A 26,521-nucleotide genomic window follows, 5' to 3' on the forward strand; every position below is an offset into this window, starting at 1 on the left:
TGCTTGCATTTTCATTTCTACAAACAGAAATGCTTTTAAGGGGCCTTCACTGATTTCATTACTTTTGATGTTACAAAGAAAAAAGAAATCCCCAGTGTTGATGAGAATCCAGGTCAAGGCAAGGAGAATCACAGAGCAGTTAAAGAAAATCCTGAGGCTCTGGGATTTTGTGCCTGCAAGTACCTCGATTTGAGAAAAGAAATTCATTTAAACTCAGCAAATAAGCTCAGGAGAAAGTCTGGGACACTGGCTTCTTTCCTTGTTATTTGCTTCTTTCCAAAAATCTGCTTTGTATTTTACCTTCATCCTTGGTCGTCAGGCAGAAACCCTATTTCTAGATGTCATTGCTATTAAAAAGAGGAAGTGGGGGGTGGAAAGCAAGAAAAGAACAAAAAAGTCAGAGAGGTAGATGCAAAAAACCTCCCATTTCGCAAGTCAAAATATGTTAATGGTGAAATCAGGATAAATGATTAATGATTTTCAGTTTCCAGTGAGCTGTAAGAGGGGCTAGCAAGCAGCAGGAAACTAATATTTAAAGATAATTTCAGAAACATGAGATGAAAAAGTGGTGAAAGGAGGAGGCTGAACCTGTTTCCTTCCGCCTCCAAGGTTTATTGAAAAATAGCGTTTTTTCTTTAAACAGAAAACGTATGTGATTCTACATTTAAATCTAGTACATTTTTTTCACTCCAAATTATTTACTGAATACCAACTCTGACACAGTTACTATATTAAGGTTTTGATGGTAACAAAGAAACTGTTTCTGCCTCTGGGAAGCTTACAGTCTAACTGCAAATGTAAGAGAAATAAAAAGAAATTAAAAAAAAATCTAAAAAGGTTTTTATAAGAACTCTGATGAAGGTTGTCCCAGGATGCTATTGCAACAAATAGGAGCAGAATGTAATGGCCTGGTGATCAGGGAGAGTTTCCCTGCAGGGCTGATCCCTGAATGTTGAATAGGTGGGAAGGGATAGAGCTTTGGAGAGTCCTGGCAATGAGACCAGTAGGCACAGTTGCTCAGAGAACTGTGTGCAGTTTGATCAAGCTGAAGTATGGAAAGACAAGAGCGGCAGGAGGTGGCAATAGGGATTAGGGTAGGGGGTTGGGTGGACTAGGCCATGGAAGTACTGCACTGCTTCCTCCTAATCTGTGGTACCGTGATCCTTAGCCCTATCGAATAAACAATGTCTCAGCAGGACTTCTGGTTGCCTCCCTGCAGAATGGGCTGTGCTTGGTAATTTATGGTCGTCCTTGGCTTTTAGGATGACCTTACCTGTCACTCAGCAACTCAGCTTCCTTCCCTCTGAATTGCAGTCACTGTTCTCACTCACCAGCTGTGTCACCTTTGTAAAGCGACTTGATCTTTCAAACATGAACATCCCCTTTTCCCAGATGAGGAGATGTATGATTTTAAGCTCATTTCTAGAGCTAATATTCCATGATGATGTCTCTGAAAATGATAGTCTGGCTCTCTGAGTAAATGTCAAGCTTTCTGTGTCATCTATATGGACAGGGTGGGCAGAAGCAATGTGATAGGAGGAAGAGCCTTATGCTTTTTTTCAGAGGGAAACAGACCTGGATTAACAGCCTAGCTCTAAGTTATGTGACCTCGGGCCATTTATTTAACCATTTCTAAGTGTCAGTCTCTTCATTGGGGTGCAATAATATCCAGAGTTACTGGGCCACCTAGAAATATCATATGTAATATGCCCAGCATGATAGATTGAGCTCAACTTAATTATTTGTAGAACTGAAGGTCCTAGAGCCTAGAGAAATTTATTGAATTTGTTCTCCGTGGATGTGTTGTATAGCAGGGAACATTTCTCAAACTTTGCCTTCAAACTCTGGTGACCCCAAATCAAGTTAAATATGGTTTCTAAGTTCTTTTAGGGGCTGTGAATAATCACGGCACATTGGGAGATTAGAGGCCAGATATGCATCTTTCTGGACAACTTCAACTGATGTCAATTGAGGAGAAGACAGAAGGAAGTTAGATTCGTTAGTTTAATTGTTTGTCTTGTCGAGCTTTATTTTCTTCTAAACGTGTATTTATTTACTTGTTGTTTGTTCCTGCAGCCACAGATGCTCACTGAGAGGAGGGGATTTGAACAGACAGTGGCTCTCTCCCAGCGCCCATCTGCAGCCCACAATTTACCACGCCAAAGGGCTCCTGCACTACCTGGGCAGCATTGGCCGGCGTCCCATGGTGAGTTACTGCCTTCACTTCCTTCTTCTTCTACACTCTTGCTTGGTTCCTTCTACCTCCCAGGAGGCAGAATACATTCTGTCCAGGCAGGAAGACCAGACACAAGCCAAAGACCTGTGTGTGACAAGCTGTAAAGTGTGTGTGTGTGTGTGTGTGTGTGTGTGTGTGTGTGTGTGTGTGTGTGTGTTCAATTCCTAAGGCTGCCATAACGAAGTACCACAAACTGGGTGGCTTAAAACAACAAAAACATATTCTCTCACATTTCTGGAGGCTAGAGGTCTGGAGATTAAAGTGTCAGCAGGCTCTGATCTCTCTGAAGCCTATGGGAAATAACCCTTCATTGCCTCTTCCTGGCTTCTGGTGATTGCCAGCAATCCTTAGCATCCCTTGGCTTGGGCGGGCGGGGCACAATTCCACTCTCTGCCTCTGTCTTCACATGGCCATCTTTGCCCTCTGTGTGTCTGTGTAGAAATTTCCCTTTTCTTATCAGGATAGCAGACACTGGACTAGGGCCCACCCTAATTCAATACGGTCTCCTCTTAACTTGATTACATCTGTAAAGAATCTTTTTCCAAATAAGGTCACATTCATAAGGACTGAGAATTAGAGCTTCAACATATCTTTTTGGGAAACAATTTAACCAACAATAGGAGCAAAGCAGTAGTTCAATACTCATTGGTGAAAACTGGGCAAAAAATTGCATTTCATCCCATTTCCTGGTTCTCTATTTATTTTTTTTTTCAGTTATTGTTCAAGAAAGGAAATGGTAGTTTTTCCAAATATTATTTGGAAAAAAATCCTCTAGATGTTCAGATTGACATTCAACTAGTACTTATTAAATTCCAACGATGATTCTGGCACTGTGCTAGGCACTTTCATGTGTAGGCTTTTCTCCCAAGCCTATAGTAACTTAGCAATTGATGAAAAACAGACTATATGGATCCAGAGGCTTAGGCTCAAGATAAGATAGGAGGCAATACTAGCTAAGTAACTGTATGAAACTGTTCATTTATTTTATTTGTATTTTTTTAACATCTTTATTGGAGTATAATTGCTTTACTGATCATTTATTGACTACAAACTGTGAACATATCTGTCTGCAAAAGTGCAGAGGAGCATATGTCCAAATTTAGAGTGCTTACCTACCTAAGGAACTTAAACTAATGTGGAAAAGCTCACGGATGAACCAACTCAGACAATTACCTCTACCATTAGGCAAATTTTGACCATGTACTATGTCATCAAAACAGTGTCACATTCAATGAATATCTAGTGAAACAATGGGTGAATATCTAATATAGAAGCTAATTTAACTCTCAAAAGGATTAAGAGGTCAAGTGATTTCCTTGGCATCACCAGGAAGCCTACGGCAGAGTTGAGATTCAGTTCTGATCTGGTTTTCCACCCAGAACTCCATCTTTCTTTAACACTTAACTCTTTGAGAGGATGTGTTGGCGTGTCCTCAAGACTACCTTCAGGTTCGGTGATTCCCTGGAAAGACTCACAGAACCCAGAATAGTTTTTCTGCTCATAATTACAGTTTATTACAGTGAAAGGGTACAGATTATAATCAGCAAAGGTAAAAAGCACTGAGGGCAGAGTCAAGGAGAGACAGGTATAAGTCCAGGTGTCTGCTCCCAGGGGAGTTGTATGGACAGTGCTTAATTCTCCAGCAATGATGTGTAATAACAGGTAGAGTGTTGCTAACCGGGGAAGCTCCCCTGAGCCTCGGTGTCCAGGACTTTTTATCAGGGGTTATTTTGTAGCCATGGTTTCCCACGTGGCTGAGCTTAGTTACTCAGTTTCCAGACCCTTCAGAGGTCAAACTGACACTTTGCGGAACAAGAACCCCACCATATATCACATTGTCAGCGTCAGCCTTCTCACATTGCCTGAGGCCCAGGTAAAGAAAGACACTTTTATCTAGCAGAATATTCCAAAGATGTCAAGGTGTTCTCCCAGGAGTCAGTCAAGGGCCAGACCTTTCTTTGGAGTGTACAGGGTTTAAACACTTCAGACTTGCTGAGTCAACACTTCATTGCAAAGAGGACAAAGCACATCCTTTTCCCTTAAGAATGCTTTTTCTACACTGGTCAAAATGTGCAATGTTTTCATGCTAGCTCCCACTCCCCACCCCCCCTTCCAGGGAGATGCTGTAATCAATGCTGTCTACCCTGTAGAAGCAAGTTCATGGCCTACATAGCAGAGCACCAATATCACAGTCAAGATCTTGAAAAGTATGTCTCTCTGAATAGAAGGCCTTAGCCTCTGGGAGGAGAGAGAAAGACTTACAGAAAAAAAGGTTCCAACCTGATACACAGTTAAGCATACACACATTCAACCCGTAACAAGCAGGATTCCTCTCTGTTCTGACGATCTCTAATTGAAGAGCAGAACATTTATTTTAAAGCGTGACAGGTGAAAGCCTTGTTTAAAAATATAAATAAACATTAATTAACTGTAAACATGACAGCCACAGACTTGTTTCCTGCTGGGACCATCTGAGAGGTGGGTGAGAAACAGCTGAGCCCTAGATGCAATTCACGGTGTCACAAAGCTCTCCTACAGGCTCAACATCACCTTTCAGCTACCTATGCGACTGTATTTAACTGGCCTCCTGCTGACCACAGAAGCACCGTCAGTCACTCATTCAGTACTCAGGCCTGTCCTGTGCCGGGAAGATTTCCACTGAGTCAAGATTACCTCTTGGGCTAGTTGTAGGTTAACTGTGACTCCACCCAAACTCTGACTCTTATGAAAATATTTCTTAAAGCATCAGGAAGCCAGTTTCTGGTGGCTAGAAGATTCCACCTGTTCTAGATGATACTGAGACATTTGCTTATTGGCAGGTAGAATAATATAAACTCTCAGAACCAATGAGAATGCAAGACAGTGAGAGAAAGCAATGCCATGATACTTCTGGGGGTTGCTAAAACCAGATAATTCATTCAGTTTATAAGCAATATGGCATTATTCACAAATTGTTTCATCCATCCACCCATTCATTCATCCATCCTTCCATCCATCCATTCATCCATCCATCCATCCATCCATCTGTCCATCCATCCATCTGTCCATCTATCCACCCATCCATCTGGGCAGTCATCCACTTGTCTACTCATTTACACCATGTGTGTAATCACTGTGCTAGATGCCAGAAGGTACCTTTTCTTTGAGGAGTCCATAGTTTCCTTGGTAGAAAGTATAGTCAGGTCTGCAAAGAAACCAATGTAGTAAAAGATGGTAAAAACTGAAACCAAGGCTCGTGGGAGTTGTAAGAACACAAATGAGAGGTTGAGCCACTTTCCCTCAAGGTTATGGAAAAGCTAGAGACTGGAGATGCCATTTGAGCTAGACTTGAAAGATGAGTAAAAGTTTTTCTTGTACTAGTAGTAAAGTAGAGAGGTAGTCTTTTTTTATTGTAGTAAAGTAGAGAAATATTCTTTCTTCAGAGGTCTACAGGCCTGATTATGGACTTTTAGACCTTCTGCCTTGTGAAATTGAAGAGTTGGTGAATTTAGGGTCACCTCACAGAGCAAAAGAAAGAAAGCTTTTTATTAACTGATGGCATAGTTCTCACATCACACTGATCTTATGGTCTCTTTCCCATCTTCTTGAACTTCCATTTTCTGTCTCTCTTGTTTGTTAGAAGATCAGGAAACCTGCTCCAGATGTTGGAGCTAAAAACCCAGAAACCTACAAAATATTGGCATATTCATACACTGGAATACTATTCAGCAATAAAAACTTAAAGACAGGGCTTCCCTGGTGGGGCAGTGATTGAGAGTCTGCCTGCCGATGCAGGGGACGGGGGTTCGTGCCCCGGTCTGGGAAGATCCCACATGCCGCGGAGCGGCTGGGCCTGTGAGCCATGGCTGCTGAGCCTGCGCATCCGGAGCCTGTGCTCCGCAACGGGAGAGGCCACAACAGTGAGAGGCCTGTGTACCGCAAAAAAAAAAAAAAAAGATAAAAAATTAAAGACAGTAACAATAAAGTACAGATATACTCAGCAACATGGACCAATTTCAGGAACATGTTTAGTGAAATAAGCTAGACACCAAGAAGCACATATTCTGTGTTTCTATTTATGCAAAATTTAAGTAAACCAGAACAGTGGTTGCCTCTAGAAGGGGATTAAATAAAAGGGGCCAAGAGGGAACTTTCTAGGTTAGTGGAAATGTTCTATATTTTGAATGAAGAGTCAGTTACACCAAAACTCATTGACTCAAAACTCATTCAAGTTCTGTTCATATACTCATTTACATTTATATTTACTTAGAATTAAAGACAAATCAAAGCAAACTCACAGAGCTTTGAAATGCAGGTAGGAGGTAAAGGGGGCTGTCCCAAACTAAATTGACCAGCATGGAGGCCTGCAAGTCAAACCAAGGAAGATTATCTTTGCCAGAACAGAGAGAAAGGCTGAGAAGATTTATTAGAAATCAGTAAGCTCTGGCCAGAGAAAATGTATGTAAGCAGAGAAGCCCAGAGGAGCAGACAGGCTTGACAATCAATGAGTAGGAAGCGTTGAAGTGTTCCTCTTTGCAGAGTGAGCACCCCATAAGGGCCAGGAGGCACAAGGCTCAGGGGCAGTAGGGCATGGCTTGGGGGAGTGGGCGAAAGCTCTCAGGCTCTAGCAAGCTCCCAGGAAGCCAGATCAGCAGTTTCTTCTGAGCTGCTGGGTTGTAGCTACCTGGCCCCTGTGCTGCTGCAAAGGGTCTGGGCTTCAGAATTAGGAGAGGTATGGATTCCCATCCCCTTGGCTCTTGCTCTTTGAGTGCCTGTTGGTAAAGGGATTGCAGTGCTCTCTGAGCAGCTCATTGATTTCCGTTTACCACTCACAAAAACTAGGGCGCCTTCTGCCAGGGGCCAGGGAGGGCATAGTTTGGTTTTATCTTTCTCTGGGGCCCAATGGAACAGAACTTTTAGCTGCTTAAATGATTTTCCTGGTCTTCTCTGTCCCTCTGGCATATGTTTTTAGTTAATCAGCTTCTTTTTTAAAAAAAGGCATGAAAGGAGAGGGGAAAAAGGAATGGCACGTCCCTTCCTGAAATCTTGTCTCCAAGGACCTCAAGATACTCTGTACACATAATTTATTTTATCTCCACTTTACTCCTCAGAAGTGTTAGAAGAACAAGTGTTATTGTTACTTATTTTCATTGACTCAGGCTAAGGTACTGAATCTAGAATTCTCCCCTTTTTGTATTTGAGGATATAGTAGGGAAAACAAGAAAAAATCCCCAAGCCAAAAAAAAACCCATGGAGGTCCTGGGTAAAAATAATAATAATCTGATTCCATATTTTTTTATTTAAAATTGTTCCCATGCTATCAGAATAAAGATTGAACAGTGCTTCTTTAACATACCAGAAACCATGTTTTGTAGGTGTTTTTTTAAATGATAAAAAGAGAATGCATACAATTTGTAATTTTTATTTTTTTAATTAATTTTTATTGGAGTCTAGTTGATTTACAGTGTTGTGTTAGTTTCTGCTGTACAGCAAAGTGAATCAGTTATACATATATCCACTCTTTTTTTTAATTTTATTTTTAAATTTTTTAAAATAAATAAATAAATTTATTTATTTATTTATTTTTGTCTGCATTGGGTCTTCGTTGCTGCACGCGGGCTTTCTCTAGTTGCAGCGAGCGGGGACTACTCTTAATTGCGGTGCATGGGCTTCTCATTGCGCTGACTTCTCTTGTTGCGGAGCACGGACCCTAGGCACACGGGCTTCAGTAGTTGTGGCATGTGGGCTCAGTAGTTGTGGCACACGGGCCCTAGAGCACAGACTCAGTAGTTGTGGCGCACGGACTCTAGAACGTAGGCTCAGTAGTTGCGGCACACGAGCTTAGTTGCTCCGCGGCATGTGGGATCTTCCCGGACCAGGGCTCAAACATGTGTCCCCTGCATTGGCAGGTGGATTCTTAATCACTGCACCGCCAGGGAAGTCCTCCACTCTTTTTTAGATTCTCTTCCCATATAGGTCATTACAGAGTATTGAGTAGAGTTCCCTGTGTTATATAGTAGGTTCTTATTAGTTATATATTTTATATATAGTAGTGTGTTATGTCAATCCTGTAGGTGTTTTTACAGATGTAAATACTCTACATTTAAGTGAATTGCTGAGGTTTCTTGGATAAACTTATGTTGGAAAACAAAGGGAATATTCCCTTCTCTCTGACTAGTATCTCCAATGAAATTTCTATGTATCACAGGGACTGGAAACCTGGGGTTCCCCATATGCTACAGGGAAGGCCAGTTAGATTTTTCAAAGAAGTCTGAGAAAATTCCCTCTTTTTCATTTTTTGCAGAATGGACTGAGGTTAGGAGGTGAGGTAGAGGGGAAAATAGGAGGGTGTTTGCCTGGATCAGTGTTTCCCTCAGCCTAGTTGAAGGTGCCTCTGCTCAGCGCTGGTGGAAATGGGAGGAAGGCAAGAGACAGGGCCAGATGGACTAGTTTTGCTATAAAGGTATTCTCTGTGAGGGTGGGCTGCAAGTCAGAACAGGCTTCAGATGAAGACATGGGGAGACCTGTGCTTCATCTGCTAAATATCTATGTCCAAGGAGGACTCTAGTGAGAGAGCAAGGCAGGGATGATGATGGCCAATGGCACTGGGCATAGAGCTCAAAGTTCTAGTCCCAGCAAGTAGGGTTTGCCAAGACCAAAGCACAGTCCAGCCTAGGGTCCAAGACAACCAACAGTCCTCCAAGATAGGATTGCAAATCAGGAAACGGAGGCAAGCTTCCTTTTATTGAGTGGCTAGGCATGGTGGTGGGTCAGTGTTCATACCCCATTCCCTAGGTTTATCCAGACAATTTGGAAATCTGCCATGGGTCAAAAAGACTAGTCTAGATCCCACCTTCTGGTGAAGACAGGGTTCCCAATAAGCTCTCTACCCTAACTGACATTGTCACACAAAGTGGGTAGGTTAATGCTTCTACCTTGAGAACTTTAGTACCTGCAACTGAGTGAGATAGATGGCAGAGGCCTCACCCAGGCTGATAGGTTGCAGGCACTGTGTCCAAAGGTGGTGGCCAGACTGCTGCTTCTCTCCCTTCAATGTCTAAAGCTAGAGAAAAAGAGCAGTTTTAACTGCTGGGGAGCCTACCAAGGCCTCACTGCACAAGTACCCTCTTGGGGTGTTAAGCTCCCTCCTCATGGAGGGACAGCTGGCCAGAGAAAGCGAGTAGAAATCAGCTTAGGCAAGACCTCAGGTTAAACCTGGTCATTCACTCTTAATTTTGCTAATTGACAGACTTGTTATACTGCGCTTTATCATTGATAAATCCAATGTTTTATAATATTTTGTTCTGGAAAATCTTTGGAGCCAGACCAGTTAGAGTTTGAGGTAAAACACATGGGTTTTCAATGGGAGGCCATGTGCAAATCACTTAACTTCCTTTAACCTTAGTAAAAGTTGAGCCTCATATGTAAATGTGAATGATAGCCTCCTTTCAGGAATTTTATACTGCTTAAACATGTATGTAAAACCTTAGCAGTGTGACTGGTACGTATCAAGCATTTAAATAAACAGCAGAGATTAAAATTATTACTTCCCAGGAGGGTGCTACATACAAAACAAAGCCTCATACTAGACTGCATGATTTTGCGTTAATGTACATGTGCTCTTGCAATGTAATTGAAATATTTTGGAAGGCAGGCCATTGTATTATAATACATAACACTGGAATGGCAGAAAACCTCCTCCAGCATTTTATAACAGGTAATAAAGGGTCTCACTGTGAGAAATCTCATAACCGGTTAGTTACTAATACCTTCTGCTTAGTGAAATGTGAAAAATTTCACCCCAAATTAGATGTTGGAGGGGGACAAAACTGATTTGTAAGTAAAGGCTGCTTTTCTAAGGCCACGTTGGAACTTTGGCCCACAACGATACAATTTAAGTGAAAGTCTTTCACTTTAGGAAAGGGAAAGCCGCATCACATCTTCTTTCAGGTAGTTATAGGAATAAGTGCTGCACATGCCCGCTGTGGTTAGCCTCAGCCATGACTGATGTTGCTGGTAACTCAGATGAAACACTTGCTAAGAAGAGAGCATGACTGTCAGTAAAAGGACTGGGAAATGTGGTCTTGCAAACAGGGTTCTTGGATATTGAACATGCCACCAATAGCATTTCCCTCATAGAAAGGTTTACTCTACTCAAGAGCTTGGGCTGAATGTTGTCTGCAAAATATTGTGCACAGGCTGGCATCTCCAGGGCTTTAGTGAGACTTGGTTGGTTTAATTGGAAGCATTGCTGTTTTGGGTTTCCATCACATTCCCCAGAATTAGCCTCCTTTGAGCTCCAGCCTCGCCTTCATTTTCTTGTGGCGATGGAATAAATAATGCAGAGGTCTTGCTGCTGGGAAGCAGGAACGAGACCCAGATGTCAGGAATGGAAAACACAGCAGCTTAAAGCTGGTGAAGCAGAGCAGTAAACAATCAGGAATAGGTGAGCTGCGGGAACGGGCGAATGGCTAGGGGAGGTGTGTTTGAGATGGGGGTGGGCAACCTCTTGAACAAGGTGCCCAAGTAGCTTACAGAGGAACCACGGTGGGACCAAAGAATGGCGGGGAAAGACGGTGAAGGCATGTGAGTAGCGTAGTCATGGGGCCCTGAACGGTCTCTTTGCTGAGCAAGAAATGATGGAGCTCATGTTTGCGTGAATTAAATTAACCTTGCAATTTAACTCAGACAGTAATTCACTGGGAAAGGCACTAGGGAGATGCGTGAGAGCCTGATTTCAAAATCGTAATCCAATTCACACTGTACACCTCGCTGATGAAGAAAGTGAGACACACGGGAATCAGTTTAGCTCAGGGTGAACAAGTTCCAAACTAGCCACTCCAGCTCAGACAACAAAACTTAACTGAACGAAACCTTCAAATCTGCATCTCTTCCCATGTTCCTTGCCTTGGGGAAAAGCACATCATATTGCCTATTCACTTAATCCGGAAATCTAGGTATTATTCCTAACCTCTTCCTCACTGAGCCCCTAAATCCATTTAGTCTCCAATTCCTATAGATTTTACTTCCTTACTCTCTCACCAAAAGTCCTTTCTCTCCATACTTACATTTGCTGACTTAAACTACGCCCTTGTCATTTCTCTTGCCTGGTCTCAGTCCTTGTAATCCATTCTTAACACTCCTGTTCTGGTGATCTGATCATGCTGGTCCTCTTTGCTCCAATACTTTGATGGCTGCTTCACCACCTTCGGGAAAATGTCCAAACATCCTGGAATGGTGTGCACGTGCATTAATGATGTGACCACTGTCCACTTCTGCCTACACCTAAGGTCCACTCTCCTTCACTCTGTAGTCTTTTTCTGAATTATTGAAATTCTTCATACGCATAGTCCTTTCTTCCTCATTTTCCATTTGCTTGGACAGCCCTCACTCAGCAGGACTCATCTTAGGCATCACCCCCTAGAGAACCCCAGAACCACCACATCATACACCTTCAGGGGTGCCATTCCTTAAAGTGCAGTGTGAATGATGCCCCATGAGTTGTGCAGCGTGTCCTTACCTGGGTTCCCAGAGAACCCTGTGTGTCTCTCTCCTCTCACTGCAATATGATCACCTATTCACTTGTGGGATCATCCCAACAAAACAGCTCCTGGAAGAGGCAACATAGATCTGCAAAGTGTTTTAAAACATGGAGTCTGGATGAGAGCAAACTCAGGTTCAATTACTTGCTCACATGCTTAATAGCAGTGCAAACTTAAGCAAGCCTAGGCAAGTTACTTATTTATTTATTTTTGCTGTTAAGTTTTCTCAGCTGCAAAACGGGGGATAATTATAGCACCTACTTCATCATGAGATAATCTACATTAAGTGTTTAGCACAGTATCTGAAGCATCGTTAAGTCTTCAATAAATTAACTACTGTTGTTCTTGTCATTGTTATTGAGGGCAGTACTGCCTTATATTAAAATTTTAATTTCTCCTGCCACACCACAGGCACCCAGCGAATATTTGTTGACTCAATTGATGGATAAGCAAGATAGGGCCATTGATTAACCCATGGGTGTTAGAGTGCCATGACTGGGCACACTTCCTATTACAGAATTTTACCGAAAGGAAGTAGACAAGTGTAAAGTCATCCATAGGAAAGAAAAAGCTTCCTCAACTGAAATAACTTGATGATTTGTCTTGTAATTGCCCCCTGCAATTTAGAGGAACACATGTTTCTTATAACTAACAGGCATTTATTTTTATGGATGTCATTTGAGCAACAAGTAGAACAATGCCTCCTTTACTTTGAATTTTCAGAGGCCGCTAGAACTCCTAGGGCTCATTCCCACAGGTGGGGATGTCTATAATTTGTTGTTTACCTCAGCTTTCAGAATCTGTTAAGAGTCAGAAAACAATCAAATCTTTGTTTCCAGTTGAATTTGGCAGCTAAGGAGCACCTGTCACCACATAGGCCTAGCTTCTGGCTTTATTGAGGAATCTGTTGCTAAGACACAGTCTTAATTTGTTTGCACACTTTTCATAAGAATGTGGGTTTTTATTCACAGAGAGAAACTGAGGCATGAGAGATACAGGTTGGTGGAAAATTCATGATGGTAGAGGATTAAACCTCGATGATTTGATTGGTCCCTTTAGAGGCTTTCAGTGCATGGTCCCGGGCCCAGGGGCATCAGCATCACCTGGGATTGTTAGAAATGCACATTACTGGACCCCACCCAGACTTGCTTGCATCACAGAATTGCTGGGGAGTGGCCCACAGTCTGTGATTTAACAAGTCCTCCAGGTTATTCTGATGCTTGATAACATGTCAGATCCACTGCTCTAGACTCTAGACCCATACAAGTGGGTTTCAACCCTGGCTGCACATTTAGAATCACCTGGAAAACTTTAAAAAATCCCATCAGGGCTTCCCTGGTGGCACAGTGGTTGAGAGTCCACCTGCCGATACAGGGGACGCGGGTTCGTGCCCCGGCCCGGGGAGATCCCACATGCCGCGGAGCGGCTGGGCCCGTGAGCCATGGCCGCTGAGCCTGTGAGTCCGGAGCCTGTGCTCCGCAACGGGAGAGGCCACAACAGTGAGAGGCCCGCGTACCGCAAAAAAAACCCCAAAAAACCAAAAGAACAATACTCCTGTGTATAACGGGAGGCAAAAATAAAAAATCCCATCAGCCTGGTGTCACTGCAGACCAATTAAATCAAAATCTCTGGAGATGGGCTCTAGGGATTGATATTTTAAAAATCTCCTCAGGAGATTCTAATGCACAGACAGGTTAGAGAAGCACTGGCCTAGGTATATTTTTGTTGCACATAACAGAAAACTGCTAAAGTAACCAAAGTAGAAATTTTGAAGGAAAAAATTCAAATAAGTTCTAACCAGAACTGGAAAGCACCAAAACCCCAGACACTTCTTCTGTCCATCTCGCATTTTTCTCCTTCTGTGGCCACATTTTCTGTTTTCTGCTTTTCTCTGCACATTTAATTATCTCACCCTTTACAAAACAACTTCTTTTTCTCATTCACTGATTCTGCTCTGCTTTTTCATTATTTGTCTTGTCATTGGACCAACTCCCTCCTCCCAACTCTGTATGACCTTTTGGCTTGAACACCCACAGCTCTAGATTCTAGAGAGATTTATTTTCTCATAAGATTTTTAACTTGCAACTATGAACTAAGGATTCCCCCCACCAAAAAAAAATTTTTTTTTTTTTTGAAGAGAAAAAAAATACTTTTCTGCTAACAGGAAATTTGCACTGTAATTAATAAATCTCCCCACCCATCCAATAAAATAGTAGCTTTCTATTATTGACAAGAGAGAGGGGGAGGAAAGGAAAGGTAAATTTATGGAGAACAGTTTCAATTCCTTTAGTTCTTAAAACTTTCATCTCACAGATGTTTGTCTGACAACCACCTTGATTCCAGAAATTAGTCTTGACATCGCTGAATTTTTCCCTGCTTACATAGCCCAAGCAACACACCTATCAGTTCTAACCTGCTATTCAAGAGTTTTCATCTTCTCCCATTATGACCGGGCAGACCATCTACCTATTTACCCTTTTTAATTTTCTTACACATACGTGTTTATTTATGGCTCCATGCATGCACCTTGCGTATCCCGGGACATTCCTGCTGTCAATGGCTTCCTGTTCAGTCAGTGAACTATAGGACTTCATCAGATACCAGAAAGTAGCCTCAGCCATCACCTCATCTAACTTCTCAACCAACAACATCGTTGATAGCAATTTATTTGGCTTTTGCTGAAGTATTTCCAGAGAACGGAAACTTTTAAAAGTGTGACACAGCATTGCAAGACAGCTATAATCATCAAAAGTTATTTTGATAACTTTCAAAATAAATATTTTGAATATTCAATATTCGAAATAAATATTCAACAACTGAATTTAATATGGAGCTGGAATCTATGTCCGTGATACATATCCTCCTTCCTTTTGCCTTCCTCTGCTCTTTGAAATGATAGCAAATATATTTATTCATGTTTCAAACGGGAAAATTTATAAATTTGGAGGGCTGCTATCAAGACCCCACTGAGCCGCCTTTTTTTCTAGGATAAGCGTCTCCAGTATCTTTAGGCAATCTGTGTTTATAAACATTCCCATTTCCTTGGCCTTCTGATTCCTCTCTACTGAGGTACACTAGCTTGTTTTAAAAGGCCACACTCAGAATTAAAAAACACTACATGAGATATAAATTGACCAGTATGAGGTACATTGGACTGATTGTTCTCCTTATGTATGACCACTTTACTTCTCCAGAAGCAATTTATGATTAATCTTGACATCCATGGCTACTGAGTCATTCTGAGCAAACTGTCATCTAAAACCTCCAAATCTCGCATTCAAAACCTACTTCTTAGCTAAATGTCACTTTTACTTTTGCCACTGTTAGAATCTAATTGTAGGAGCTGCATATTCCAATTTAAGTTTTTCTATTTCCAGAATTCTGCTCTTTTTGGCCCTTATAATTTCTGCTCTTACTTGTTTACTCTGCTATCAGTTGTAGTCAATTCTGTATCGTTAGCAAATTTGACAAACACCTTCAGTTACCCACTCTGTGTGCTTAACTAACTACACAAAGACTACATTTCTACAGACTAAGGAACAAATGTGAGGAAATACCAGGACTTCTATCTCTTTGAAATACACAAATGTGTATGTATCATATATTAATTTTAAGTATACAGATCACACACCTCTACAACTTGATAAATTCTCACGAAAAGAACACACCATGTAACCATCAACCAAATCGAGAGACAGAACACCACGGGCAACCCAGACATCAGACCATAATGTAATGTCCCCCTTCCCCCAAACATAGACATTATCCTAATTTCTATCACTGCATTAGTTTTGCCTGTTTTTGAATGTCATATCAAGGAAATCATATGGATGTACTCTTTTGTATCTAGCTTGTTCTTTCATTCTTAATGCTGGACAGTGTTCTGTTGAATGATTATACTACAATTTATTAATCAATTCTACTGTTTACAGATTTAGGCTACTAAAAATAGTGTTGCTGTGTGTATTCTTGATATCTTCTGGTGCCCAGTGTATGCGTTTCTATTGGGCAGGTTCTAGAATATGTGTATATTCAGCTTTAGAAGACACTCCAGAATTGTTTTCCACAGTGGTGGTATAGATATAGTCCCACAAGCTGGCTTCAAGAGTTTCACTTGCTCCATATCCCAGCCAACGTTTGGTATTGTCTTTTCATGATGTTAAATGCAGGGGCATCTCACTGTGGTGTTTAAATTATATTTCCTTGATATTGATGAGGTTGAGTACATTTTCATTTGCTTAATAGCCATTTGGAACTTCTCTTTTGTGAAATATCGATTCAAGTTTTTTGCCCATTTAAAAATCGAGTTGCTTTTTTTCTTATTGATGTATGTATACATTCTCTCTATGAATCATCTGTTGGATATATGTACTGCACATATGTTATTTCACTCTGGTTTGCCTTTTCACATTCTTCCTGGTGTCTTTGGATCAAAAGAAATTCTTAAATGAAATATATCTAGTTTTTAAATATTTTCATTTATTTTTAGTTCTTTTTTTAAAGAGGTTTTTTAAAAATTAATTAATTAATTAATTATTTTTTGGCTGCGTTGGGCCTTCGTTGCTGCGCACAGGCTTTCTCTAGTTGTGGCAAGTGGAAGCTACTCTTTGTTGCAGTGCACGGGCTTCTTACTACGGTGGCTTCTCTTGTTGTGGAGCACGGGCTCTAGGCACGCAGACTTCAGTAGTTGCGGCACGTGGGCTCAGTAGTTGTGGCACGTGGGCTCAGTAGTTGTGGCACATGGGCTTAGTTGCTTCGCGACATGAGGGATCTTCCCAGACCAGGGATCAAACCCATTTCCCATGCATTGGCAGGCGGATTCTTAACCACTGTGCCACCAGGGAAGTCCCAAGATTGTGTATTATTTTTTAATCCTTTATGGCTGTTGAATTTTATCAAACGTTTTTATGCATCTATTATGATTATCATATTAGTTCTTTCTTTAGTATGTAAATGGAGTGAATCACATTGAATTATTTTTGATGTTGAAACAACCCAACTTTGCATTCTGGATTTTAACTAAATATTATGATGCATACTTGTTTCATTTTTATGAAACAATTTTAGAAAAGTTCCAAAAATAGCACAGAGTACCCATGTATACTTCATCCAGTTTCCCCTAATGCTAATGTTTTGCACAATTATGGTACAATTATCAAAGCTGAAAAATAATATTAGAGCAATAGTATAAATGATACTATAGACTTCATATGGATTTTACTAGCTTTTCCACCAGTGTTTTTTTATTTGTTTCAGAATCTAATCCATGATCCCCATTGTATATAGATTTCATGTTTTCTTAGTTTCTCCTCTGTGAGAGTCCCTCAGACATTCTTTGTCTTTCATGACCATGATGATTTTAAAAATATTGGTCATATTTTTACTTTTCTTCAATATGAATTTTGTCAGTGTGTCTGTTACTGGTGATGTTTACCTTGATCACTTGGTTAAGGGTGATGTCTGCTGGGTTTCTCCATTGTAAAGTTACTATTTTTCCTTTTGCAATTAACATCTTGGTTAACATCTTGGAGATATTCTGACACTATGCAAATAATCCTTTTTCTCCACAAATCTTTCTCACTAATTTTGGCATTCATCAGTGGATCTTCCCAGCAACAATTATTACAGAGGCATTCTAATGGTGATTTTCTATTTACTTCATTTCTCCTGTTTTTATTCATTGGAGTCTGTCTGTAAGGAAGAACTATTAAAGCCTATTTCTTATTTCCTCTTCCAGTTTTGGCCCTGTGTCCTCCCCTGTCACAAGTAAACTTGTCAGAAGAGCTACATGTGACTCATATTTCCTTTTATTCTGTTCAACCCTAAGCACCTTCCAATCTACCTTCCTTCCTGATAATTCTACCAACAGAACTCTTGCTAAAGTCGCCAGTGGTCCTTGTGTGCCTGGTTCTGCTAAGTAAACAGTATCTACCTAAGAAAGCTGACATTTTAAACATGTAAGAAACCAATAGATTTAGTTTCTCCTTTGTTTGGCCATTGTAGGTCTTCTGTGATTTCCATGGTCACTCCCAAAAGAGGAATGTGTTCCTTTACGGTTGTAGCATCAAAGAGACTTTGTGGCAGGCAGAGTCTGCTGTGGGCACATCCAATCTCTTGGAAGATGTCAGCTACAGGGTAAGTCATTACGGTGGATGACACCAGATATTTTGTGTCCATATGCTTGCCTTTGAGACATGCCTCAACCATTATTTTCCTAAATAGGCATTTTGATTATTTTAACTATAGGATTATAGTACAAGCAGGTTGAAGGCATGTGTAACCTCTCCACATTTTTGATGAATAATGGCTTCTTGCCTGGTTACTCTGAATTTGTTTTTTCTATATGATATGATACAGTGCATAGGATGTGAGAATTGGAGACAGGAAACCTCATCTTAATACCTAACTTTATAATTATTAACTGTGTGGCTATGAGCCATTAACACTCCCTCTCTGAACCCCCATTCTTCACTTGTAAAACGAGGATAGTGAAAATACCATCCCTGTTAGGTATTATATTTATGGAAGGAACAAAATGATGCTGAATTGGAAAGGATCTTAAATAAATATGAAGTGATGAAAAAAATTTAAGGCATTAGACGATCCACATTCCTCTGCTTGAGCATACTATAAAAAGTAGAACAGTGACCCGCTGAACCTAATTCTATTTTTTCTGGGTTCCAGTAGTTGGAGCTCAACTATCCGCACACTGAACCCAAGAAGAGACTAAGGAGAGGTAAGGAAGGAGGGACTTCTTCCTGTCAGGATAAAGTAAACAGGCTGTTGCTTGCTGAATATTAGGAAGAGGTAGAAGAGGTCAAGTTATCCAACCACAAAATAAAAACTGGCCCTTGTTTCAAATTTATATAGGAAAAAGAGAAAAATTATTGTCTTGGGAAAACCTAGTTCTCCTCCTGTGTCTTTCTCTTTTACTTTTACACAGAATACTTCATTTATGACACTTCTGGGGACCAAATATTTGGATTTTTCCCTCCACCAAGCAATTCTGTGACACCAGCTGGATATCTTACAATTTAACTCAGTTCTGACACTATCTACCTGGAGATAACACCAGATCCCTCAGGTTAAGGGCTCAGTCCCAGGAGACATGCCCCCATTTCAGATGCCAACTGCAAGTAGTAGGTCCTCAGGTTACCCACAACTTCTGTCTGACTTGGCTACAAATCAGAGGTTCCCATGATCTCCTCCCCGTTGGGTTCGATTATTTGCTAGAACAGCTCACTGTACTCAAGGGAACACTTACTTACATTTACCAATTTATTAAACGATGTGATAAAGGATACAGATGGGAACAGCCAGATAAAGAGATATGTAGATATGGAAGGGTCCAGAGCTTCTGTACCTGTGGAGTTGGGAGTAGGGTGCATTACTTCTCAGTGTATGGATGTGTTCACCAACCTGCAAGCTCCATGAGCCCCATACTATTTGGATCTTATGGAAGCTTCCTCACATGGGCATGATCATTTATCAACTCCATTTCCATCCCCTCTCTCTTTCCTAGAGAAGTGATGATCTGCCCTGATCCAGGAACCATTCAGGAGCCCACACAGAGTCACCTTATTAGAACAAAAGATGCTCCTACCACTCTTATCACATAGGAATTTGCAAATGTTTTAGGAATCTCATGTCAGAACTGGGGGTGAAGAACCGATATATATTTCTTACTACAAGTCACGATATCACAGTTATGATGGTACCAGCCTCTTCTAAATCCCTTATTATTCTGGATATATGAATTTACTGTGTGTGAAATACCTTCATTTACAGGGTTAGTGAGTATTAAAAGAGGTAAAAACCCACCAAGCTACTATTTCACCTGGAATTACTTCCCCTGTGTCCTGAGTTTTTTTTCACCCTCTTCATTCATGTCTATTAGAAGCATGACTGCTACTGATCAGTAGAGTTCCCCCAAGGCCATAAAGTTGAACCAACAGCTTATCCTCAATGTCCTATTTACACTGAGGCTCAGCTAGAGCACTGGCGATAAAGCTCAAGAAGCTTAACTGCTTTATCTTAGGAAACTAGTTTAGTAAATTAAAACTTTCATCTGGGCAGGTCATGCTGACCTGTATAAAATGATCTCTTATGAGTGGTACATCTCAAACTAAAAGAATCTGTACTATCCAATCTTAAATATAGAGTCACCATGAGTTTTAGCTCTCTTTTTCCAAAAGAAAGTTAACAATATTCATAGATAATAATAAAGCTTACCCCAAAGACTTGTGATGATTGAATGAATTAATGCACGCAAAATACATAGTAAGCATTCAGTGAAAAGATATCTATTATAATCTTAATATTTGGGAAACTGAAATTAAGTTTAAGTTACAGAGCAAGTGTCAGGGGAAGAGTTGAATGTCCCGAGCCTTCTTGCCCCAGCCAAACCGGGGCGACCCCAGGAAACACTGAAGCAGGTCTCCAGTGGATCAGTTCATATGTAGAGTTCATCAATTTCCTATTCATTTACAAAACAAAACGTAACAAACAAACAGCCTCCAGCTATCATCATCTTCATCGCTCACTCTGACATAGATCTATTTGTGTGAAATCAAAAGGGAAATGCAATGAGGACTTTACTGTAAATGAGATAGTTTGGAGCCCATTATTTAATGAGTGGATAAATTGCCGCTATGGAGGTGTAAGAGGGTACTGCCACTGCACTTTGTAAATCTCACAGCCTCCAGGCTCCAGTGAAGGGATCATAGCTCATAGAGCTCTCCAAGATGCACGCCGTTAATTTGAGTGTGTGGTTATTTGGAGAGGGGCCGTACTAGCTAAGAAAACAAGGTTCACCTAAGTAAGAAAGCAAAGATCATTTAAATGATGTCAGATTAAGTTTTCACACCAAGGTAAAACATTGATAAATTATAATTACCTTCATGTATTCTTGATCGTATTTTATATATATATATATAGCAACTAAAAAAATATATCTATACTTATATATATATGTTCTATTTATGTCTGTTTAAGCAGTCCTCTAAAGGCCTGGACTAGCAGATTCCATTTATTTCAGTGAATAGTTATGAAGTACCCTCTACAAGCAGCATAGATTCATGTGCAGAAATTTTCCTGTGAACAAGACACAAACTTCTAGGCTGCAGAGGAGATAGAAAATAAACAACAAATTACATACACAATAATTTAACTGTAATTGTGATGAGTACTCTGAAGGAGAAAAATGGGGAGAGGGATTGCAGGGAGAGAGGGACAAGAGTGGATAGATAAAATCAATTAGGAGACAATTGGAGAAACTCTGAGGATAACATTAGCATTTCATTTCCCTTAAAATTATGATGCTTTAGGTCTGGAGACTATGTAAGAACTTAGAGATCATAGTAGGTTATGTTAATAATTACATTAATATATATTTATATCATATAATAATTATATTAATCCTTATATTAATATAGTTAATGGTTATGTTAAACATGACAATAAGAACCAGAGATACAATATATTAAAAGATTTGCTCTATGTTCTAGAAATGAACAAAACTGCATTTACTTAAGAATAATTCCTTAATTTATGTTCTCATCAATTTGTTCTGCTTCTCCATCTTGTCCCTATAATTTGTCCAAAGACCCGATGCTATACTGTTTCTTATCTAATGTATATAGTTTTATATTATGTTCTAGTTTTTGGAGATTCTGTCAACACTGAAGTGAGAAAACCCTTCTTGTTCATGTCACAAAAGTTCTGAGCTAAGTGTAGTATTTCAGCTGTCCCAAAGACTTGGTATACTTTCAACTCTGAGACATCATCTTTGGGGGATGGAAGGGTCCAGTGACTAGACGTCCCCTCTCTGTCAGTCGGAGAGTGGCAAGGGTCTACTGATGCTTTCTAAATGGAAATTAAGTGATCTCACATAAAGCTTTTCTACCCTAGGAAAAGATGGTACATATGAATCCAGAGAGTATGAATTTTTAGAAGTTTTATAATTGGTCCAGCTTCAGATTTATGGATCAGAGAATGAGACTGAAATGTTCATTTTGGCAGTTCCAGTCTCTCAGGAAACAAGTGAACATTATATGTGCTCCTGCTTAAGAATCATCAATGGCCCGTATGTCTGAGATAAGGAAAGTTCAGCTAGAAAACAGTGAGGCTGGATGGAGCTACTCTGTAAATTTCAGTTCCCTATGAAGTCTGTGGCTTTCCATGAGACTCAACTCAGCAATGTATGAGGCTGAATGTATGTTGCAACCTTGGTCCACCGTGATGCAGGAAGATGGGGTTGAAAGATCATACTCTTTGGAGTTGGCCATATTGTCATTTGGATCCCATTCCAGTCACTTTGTAGTTGGACTTGAACTATTTCTTTCTAACTTTTCTAAACCTCAGTTTCCTCATCTTTAAAAGTATTAAAAAAATTGGTGTCCATTACTCAGGATAGATAGAAGATTTATAGTTGCACATATTAAGTGTTTAATGTATTGAGATGCTTAATACATACTGAGAAGTTTTTTATGATGCATAGCCCCAATCACCGGCAACTCATCATAATTTGTTTTATTTTAATTGTAGACTCTTCCCAAAATCCTTGATAAACTAGCACCAGCATTCACCTTAAGCAGCTGCAGCTTCCTCGTGGAGAAATCCCGAGCCTCCACAGCACGGGTAGTGGTGTGGAGAGAGATGGGGGTGTCCAGAAGCTACACCATGGAGAGCAGCTACTGTGGCTGCAACCAGGGCCCCTATCAGGTATGTAAGGCTGCGAAACATCCATGCTTTCTGTCTGGCAGCAGTACACTGTAATGCAGAGCTGTCACACACCTCTTGCTCCTGCTCTCTAGCCTGAAAGAGGAAGAAGTCTCCAGGTAGAGTCTGGCCCAGCTCCCTGATCTTGCTGAAGAGCTAGTTCAATGGTTGTCTTCCCTGGCAGCACAGTCTGCGTTGATCCTGGAAGCAGGTTGTGCATGCCTGCTGATGTGGTTTCTCAATCATCTGCCCTTGCCAGCAAGTGGCAGGAGAGCCTCCCTCAGACAGGCACACCCGGCTTTTATGGAACCTCTGCCTGGCCCTGTTTTATGCATGAGAACATTTTCTTTCCTTTTGCAACAACTGGGACCAGTCCCCTATGCATCATAAAAAAGACATAGGTCAGCATGTAGATATTGTCAAGACATACGTGGATTGTGTTTCTCTGTCTTCTGTGCTTATCTAAATTAGCAGCTCTCTGTTATCCTACTATCACCAGAGCAAACAGAAGCATGTGCGTGATGTGGGTCTCCCCAAGATGAGTGGGGCTAGGACTCAGGTTCTAGCATCGAGGGAAATGGCTCATATAAGTCATTTTCTACAGCTATATTAGCTCTTACAGTGGGCTGTTCTAGCTGCTTGTCCCACTCCCTCACTAGAGGAGCATAAATAAGGGACATTGTGACAGTGCCAGGGTAATAGACTCTTTTAAATTCATTAGGCAAGCTGACAGACTACTCCTTGGTGAGTTCTATTCAACCTCAAGAACACCTGGACCTCACCAGCCTTAAAGCTCGTTGTGTTGGCTTTGATACTTTCCTGGAACTGCTAGGAAGTGCTTGGCATCTCCATAATCTGGTGCTTGCGGAAATCTGTTAACTATCAAAGGCAGTCCAGGGAGTGACAGGTGATGAACATTATCTAACTTCCCACCTGGTCAAAGAGATTTTTCAACACAGGGTTACTGAACCACCCATTTTGACCTATTAATTCTATTAAATAGCCAGTTAGTTTTGTCTACACAGTGGCTTGAAAGAATTGTTATTATTACTGAATTAATAAACTGTTAGACTGAATTAATCCATATTTATCCACATTAATCCAATGCAGAATAAGAAGAGTGAGCTTGTTGGAGAGACATGGGATTGGGCATCCAAAGACCTCACTCTTCCACTTACCAGCCATGCTGCAAAGTGCTTACCTCTGTTGAACCTATACATTTCATATATCAAACGCAGATATTAATAAAGATTCGTCTCCTTCCTACTAGACAAAATTTTTGTAAAGGCCAAAAGAAAATACATATACAAATATAATTGGAGGTTATATCATCAGGAATCTGTTCATTCTCTTGACATTCAAAACCCATAGGACTGGAAAAAAAATAAGCCTAGAATATTGTGACTCTAAGACCTTATGGGTATAGACTTGTGCCTCTCTAGCTGTGTGCTTCTTGAAGACAACTCCATGCATCCCTCACAGATTTATTGGATTTGTGACTTTCATTGACTCTGTTTCTCCAAGCACCAATTCAGGCTAACAGCTTCTAGTCACATAAGTATCAGTGCCATTCACAGTAAATCAACCAGACACTCAAAGGCCCTTGAAGCTGTCGTTTGAAAACTAAATGACTCATAGGTTCAGGCCCTCACCAACTCTTCGTCTTCCATGCAACATACATACTGGCTGTCGGAAATGACAGTGAAAGAGGCTTGTCCAGTGGGACAGCTTTCAGATATGGGCTCAGCGTTTGCCCTGGGAAATTTTCCACATGGCCTTTGCATGGGGTCTCTATAAGGAAGAATGGAGAAGGAGCTGACTAGAGAAAAGCCCTAACAGTGCCAGATCTGGCTTTGCTTTAAAAATCCTATTCTCTATATGAAACACCTCTCTGAACTGGATAGGTTTTCCCCTTCCCTTTGTTTTTCTGTCATTACAAACATTGTCGAGTAACTGAGCAGAATTGCAGACAGTGACCAAGAGGATGGTGAGTAATTTTATATTGGGGGGGGTGGAGGGGCACCCTGGGGAAATGAAACCAGCCCACAGTTGGGTGTTTTGGTGATTTTTGTTTGAGGTATATAATGAAGACTACAAGCTATAAAGCAGTATAGAAATTTCCATCCTGAACATACTGCAAATGATTTTTGTACATTGAGAAGCTGAGTCCCAGTTGGGTCCTGAGGTTATTATTCTAAGGCCATCTTTCCATTTTTTGTTTAGCATTACCATTTACACAAAAGATGGAAAATACTTAAATATACCCACGAGGGGCATTCCTTCCTGCCTTCATAAGAATATAAACATTTTTGCAGTTTCTCTGGTTAATGCGGCTTTAACGTAGTTCCGATCATTTCTCCCAGCACACTAAGTACCTGATCTGTTAGTACTGAAATGAAATATTTCTTACAGTGACATTTATGTTGGAACTGCATTAAAGAATATAAGCTATCACCTTCAAATCATAATTATTAATATGATATTTTCCCTTCTGTTTTCCAGTCTATAGTTGGCTAATTAAAAAAAAAAAACTTCTCTGGCTTTTGTTGTTTGGAGGATATAGTCTCTACTGCTAGGTTATATGCTTTGATCCATAATTTGTATTTAATGTGGATGTCCCATCCGCTGAGAGATTTACTTTCCGTATTAGGGACTGGCCCAAAGCTGTGGAGGCTGTTAAAGGGAAAAGCCAAAATGGAATGATGTATCCTTTGGGGGCTCATTTTTTAGAGTCATTTTTCAGACTCTATGTGGACAGCTGTGTGCTTCACACAGAGTTGAGTGTTTGCGAACTGGAGTTGCATGCATGGTGTGTTTGCACATGCGAAGGCATGTGACTGGGTCCTGTGGGCTGCTTGTGGCTTAGGAGGATAATGTAAAAGCTCCCACCCAAGCAGGCTGTTAACATGCTCCTTGACAGGGCTGCTGACTCATGGGACGGCAAAGAGGGTCTTAGAGGAAGGACAGAAGATGGGTGACTCAACTGGGTGTTAATATTCCCTACCTGCAACTGATTGCCTTGTATTGTGGACCCTCAAGCAATCCATCCTCTTTACAACCAACAGAAGGATCTTTCAGTAACCCAAACCTATTCAAGTCAAGTACTACCCATAACCCTCATTATGTCTAGAGAAAATCAACTCCTCATCTTGACGTGTAAGGCCTTTGACAACCTCCTCATTCATTTTTCTATACTCAATGCCTTCTTTAGTATAGAATAGTTGTTACGTATCTGTGTTGACTAACCAATGACTGAATGGATAAGTGAGCAAATGAATGGTGATTTCCGGATAGGGTCAGATGATTTTCCTCTGTCCATGGATAACTAGAAAAAGGAGAAGAAATCACCATGGTCCAAATATGACTAGACGCCATTCTAAAACGGAGATTTTTAAGAGTTGCTGTCATTGGTGGAAATGGAAAATACATGGGTGAGAGAGGGAAATGAGTAAGAATGCAACTCTGAGACCTCTTAGGCCAGTCACTATATACATGATTTGAGAGCATCTGATGGATTCTTTCCCTGAGTAAGGTGATTCCAGTCCAGGTGTGGAATTTCACATGGCCACATTCTAATAACAGGTGATGATTAGAAAGGAAGACATCCACTGTGCATGTGAGAGATGCTGGGATGTACCTCCTAGATCCCCCTGAAGAGGTGCTCATTTCCCCAGTGGCTCACAGCTGTGTCCATCACCAGAAATTACTTGTAGCTGGCAGAAACCCTCTTGACCAAAGCCATGGCTCCTCTGTGTGAGCCTGCATCCAATGGCTGGTCTATGTGGGGTTACAATGGCCTGGCCTCCTAGCCTTAGTTGGGAAAACTCCAAAGGGGGTGCCGTTCCAGCTCCAGAACTCCCTGTAGGATTGGTGGAGACCTCTGTTGCAATTGCACTGAAGTTCAACCTCCTCCTCTGCCCAATTCTGCTTTTCTCACCACTCATAGGTGGTGTTATGGTGAGAGCTTCCCAAAAACCCTTCCGCAAAACAAATTATAACAGTATTTCACAAAGGCTTAACTTAGAAAACATAAATGTTGGAACTA

The 26,521-nt window shown here is 40.9% G+C and overlaps 1 protein-coding gene across 1 annotated transcript in view; it reads left to right on the top strand.

Moving 5' to 3' along the window:
• The window catches only part of AGBL1 (AGBL carboxypeptidase 1), a gene marked incomplete at its 5' end in the record, with an annotated part of 781,776 nt that overhangs the window by 450,645 nt on the left and 304,610 nt on the right, over nucleotides 1-26,521 (top strand). Inside the window, 3 exons of the mRNA XM_082857818.1 lie at nucleotides 2,077-2,206; nucleotides 17,761-17,892; nucleotides 22,303-22,479. Of these exons, the coding sequence (XP_082713944.1) occupies nucleotides 2,077-2,206; nucleotides 17,761-17,892; nucleotides 22,303-22,479 (439 nt within the window). The remainder of the gene's footprint in view (nucleotides 1-2,076; nucleotides 2,207-17,760; nucleotides 17,893-22,302; nucleotides 22,480-26,521) is intronic.

Source organism: Leucopleurus acutus, assembly GCF_964270905.1.
Source record: "Leucopleurus acutus genome assembly, chromosome: 1".
NCBI classification, from domain to species: domain Eukaryota; kingdom Metazoa; phylum Chordata; class Mammalia; order Artiodactyla; family Delphinidae; genus Leucopleurus; species Leucopleurus acutus.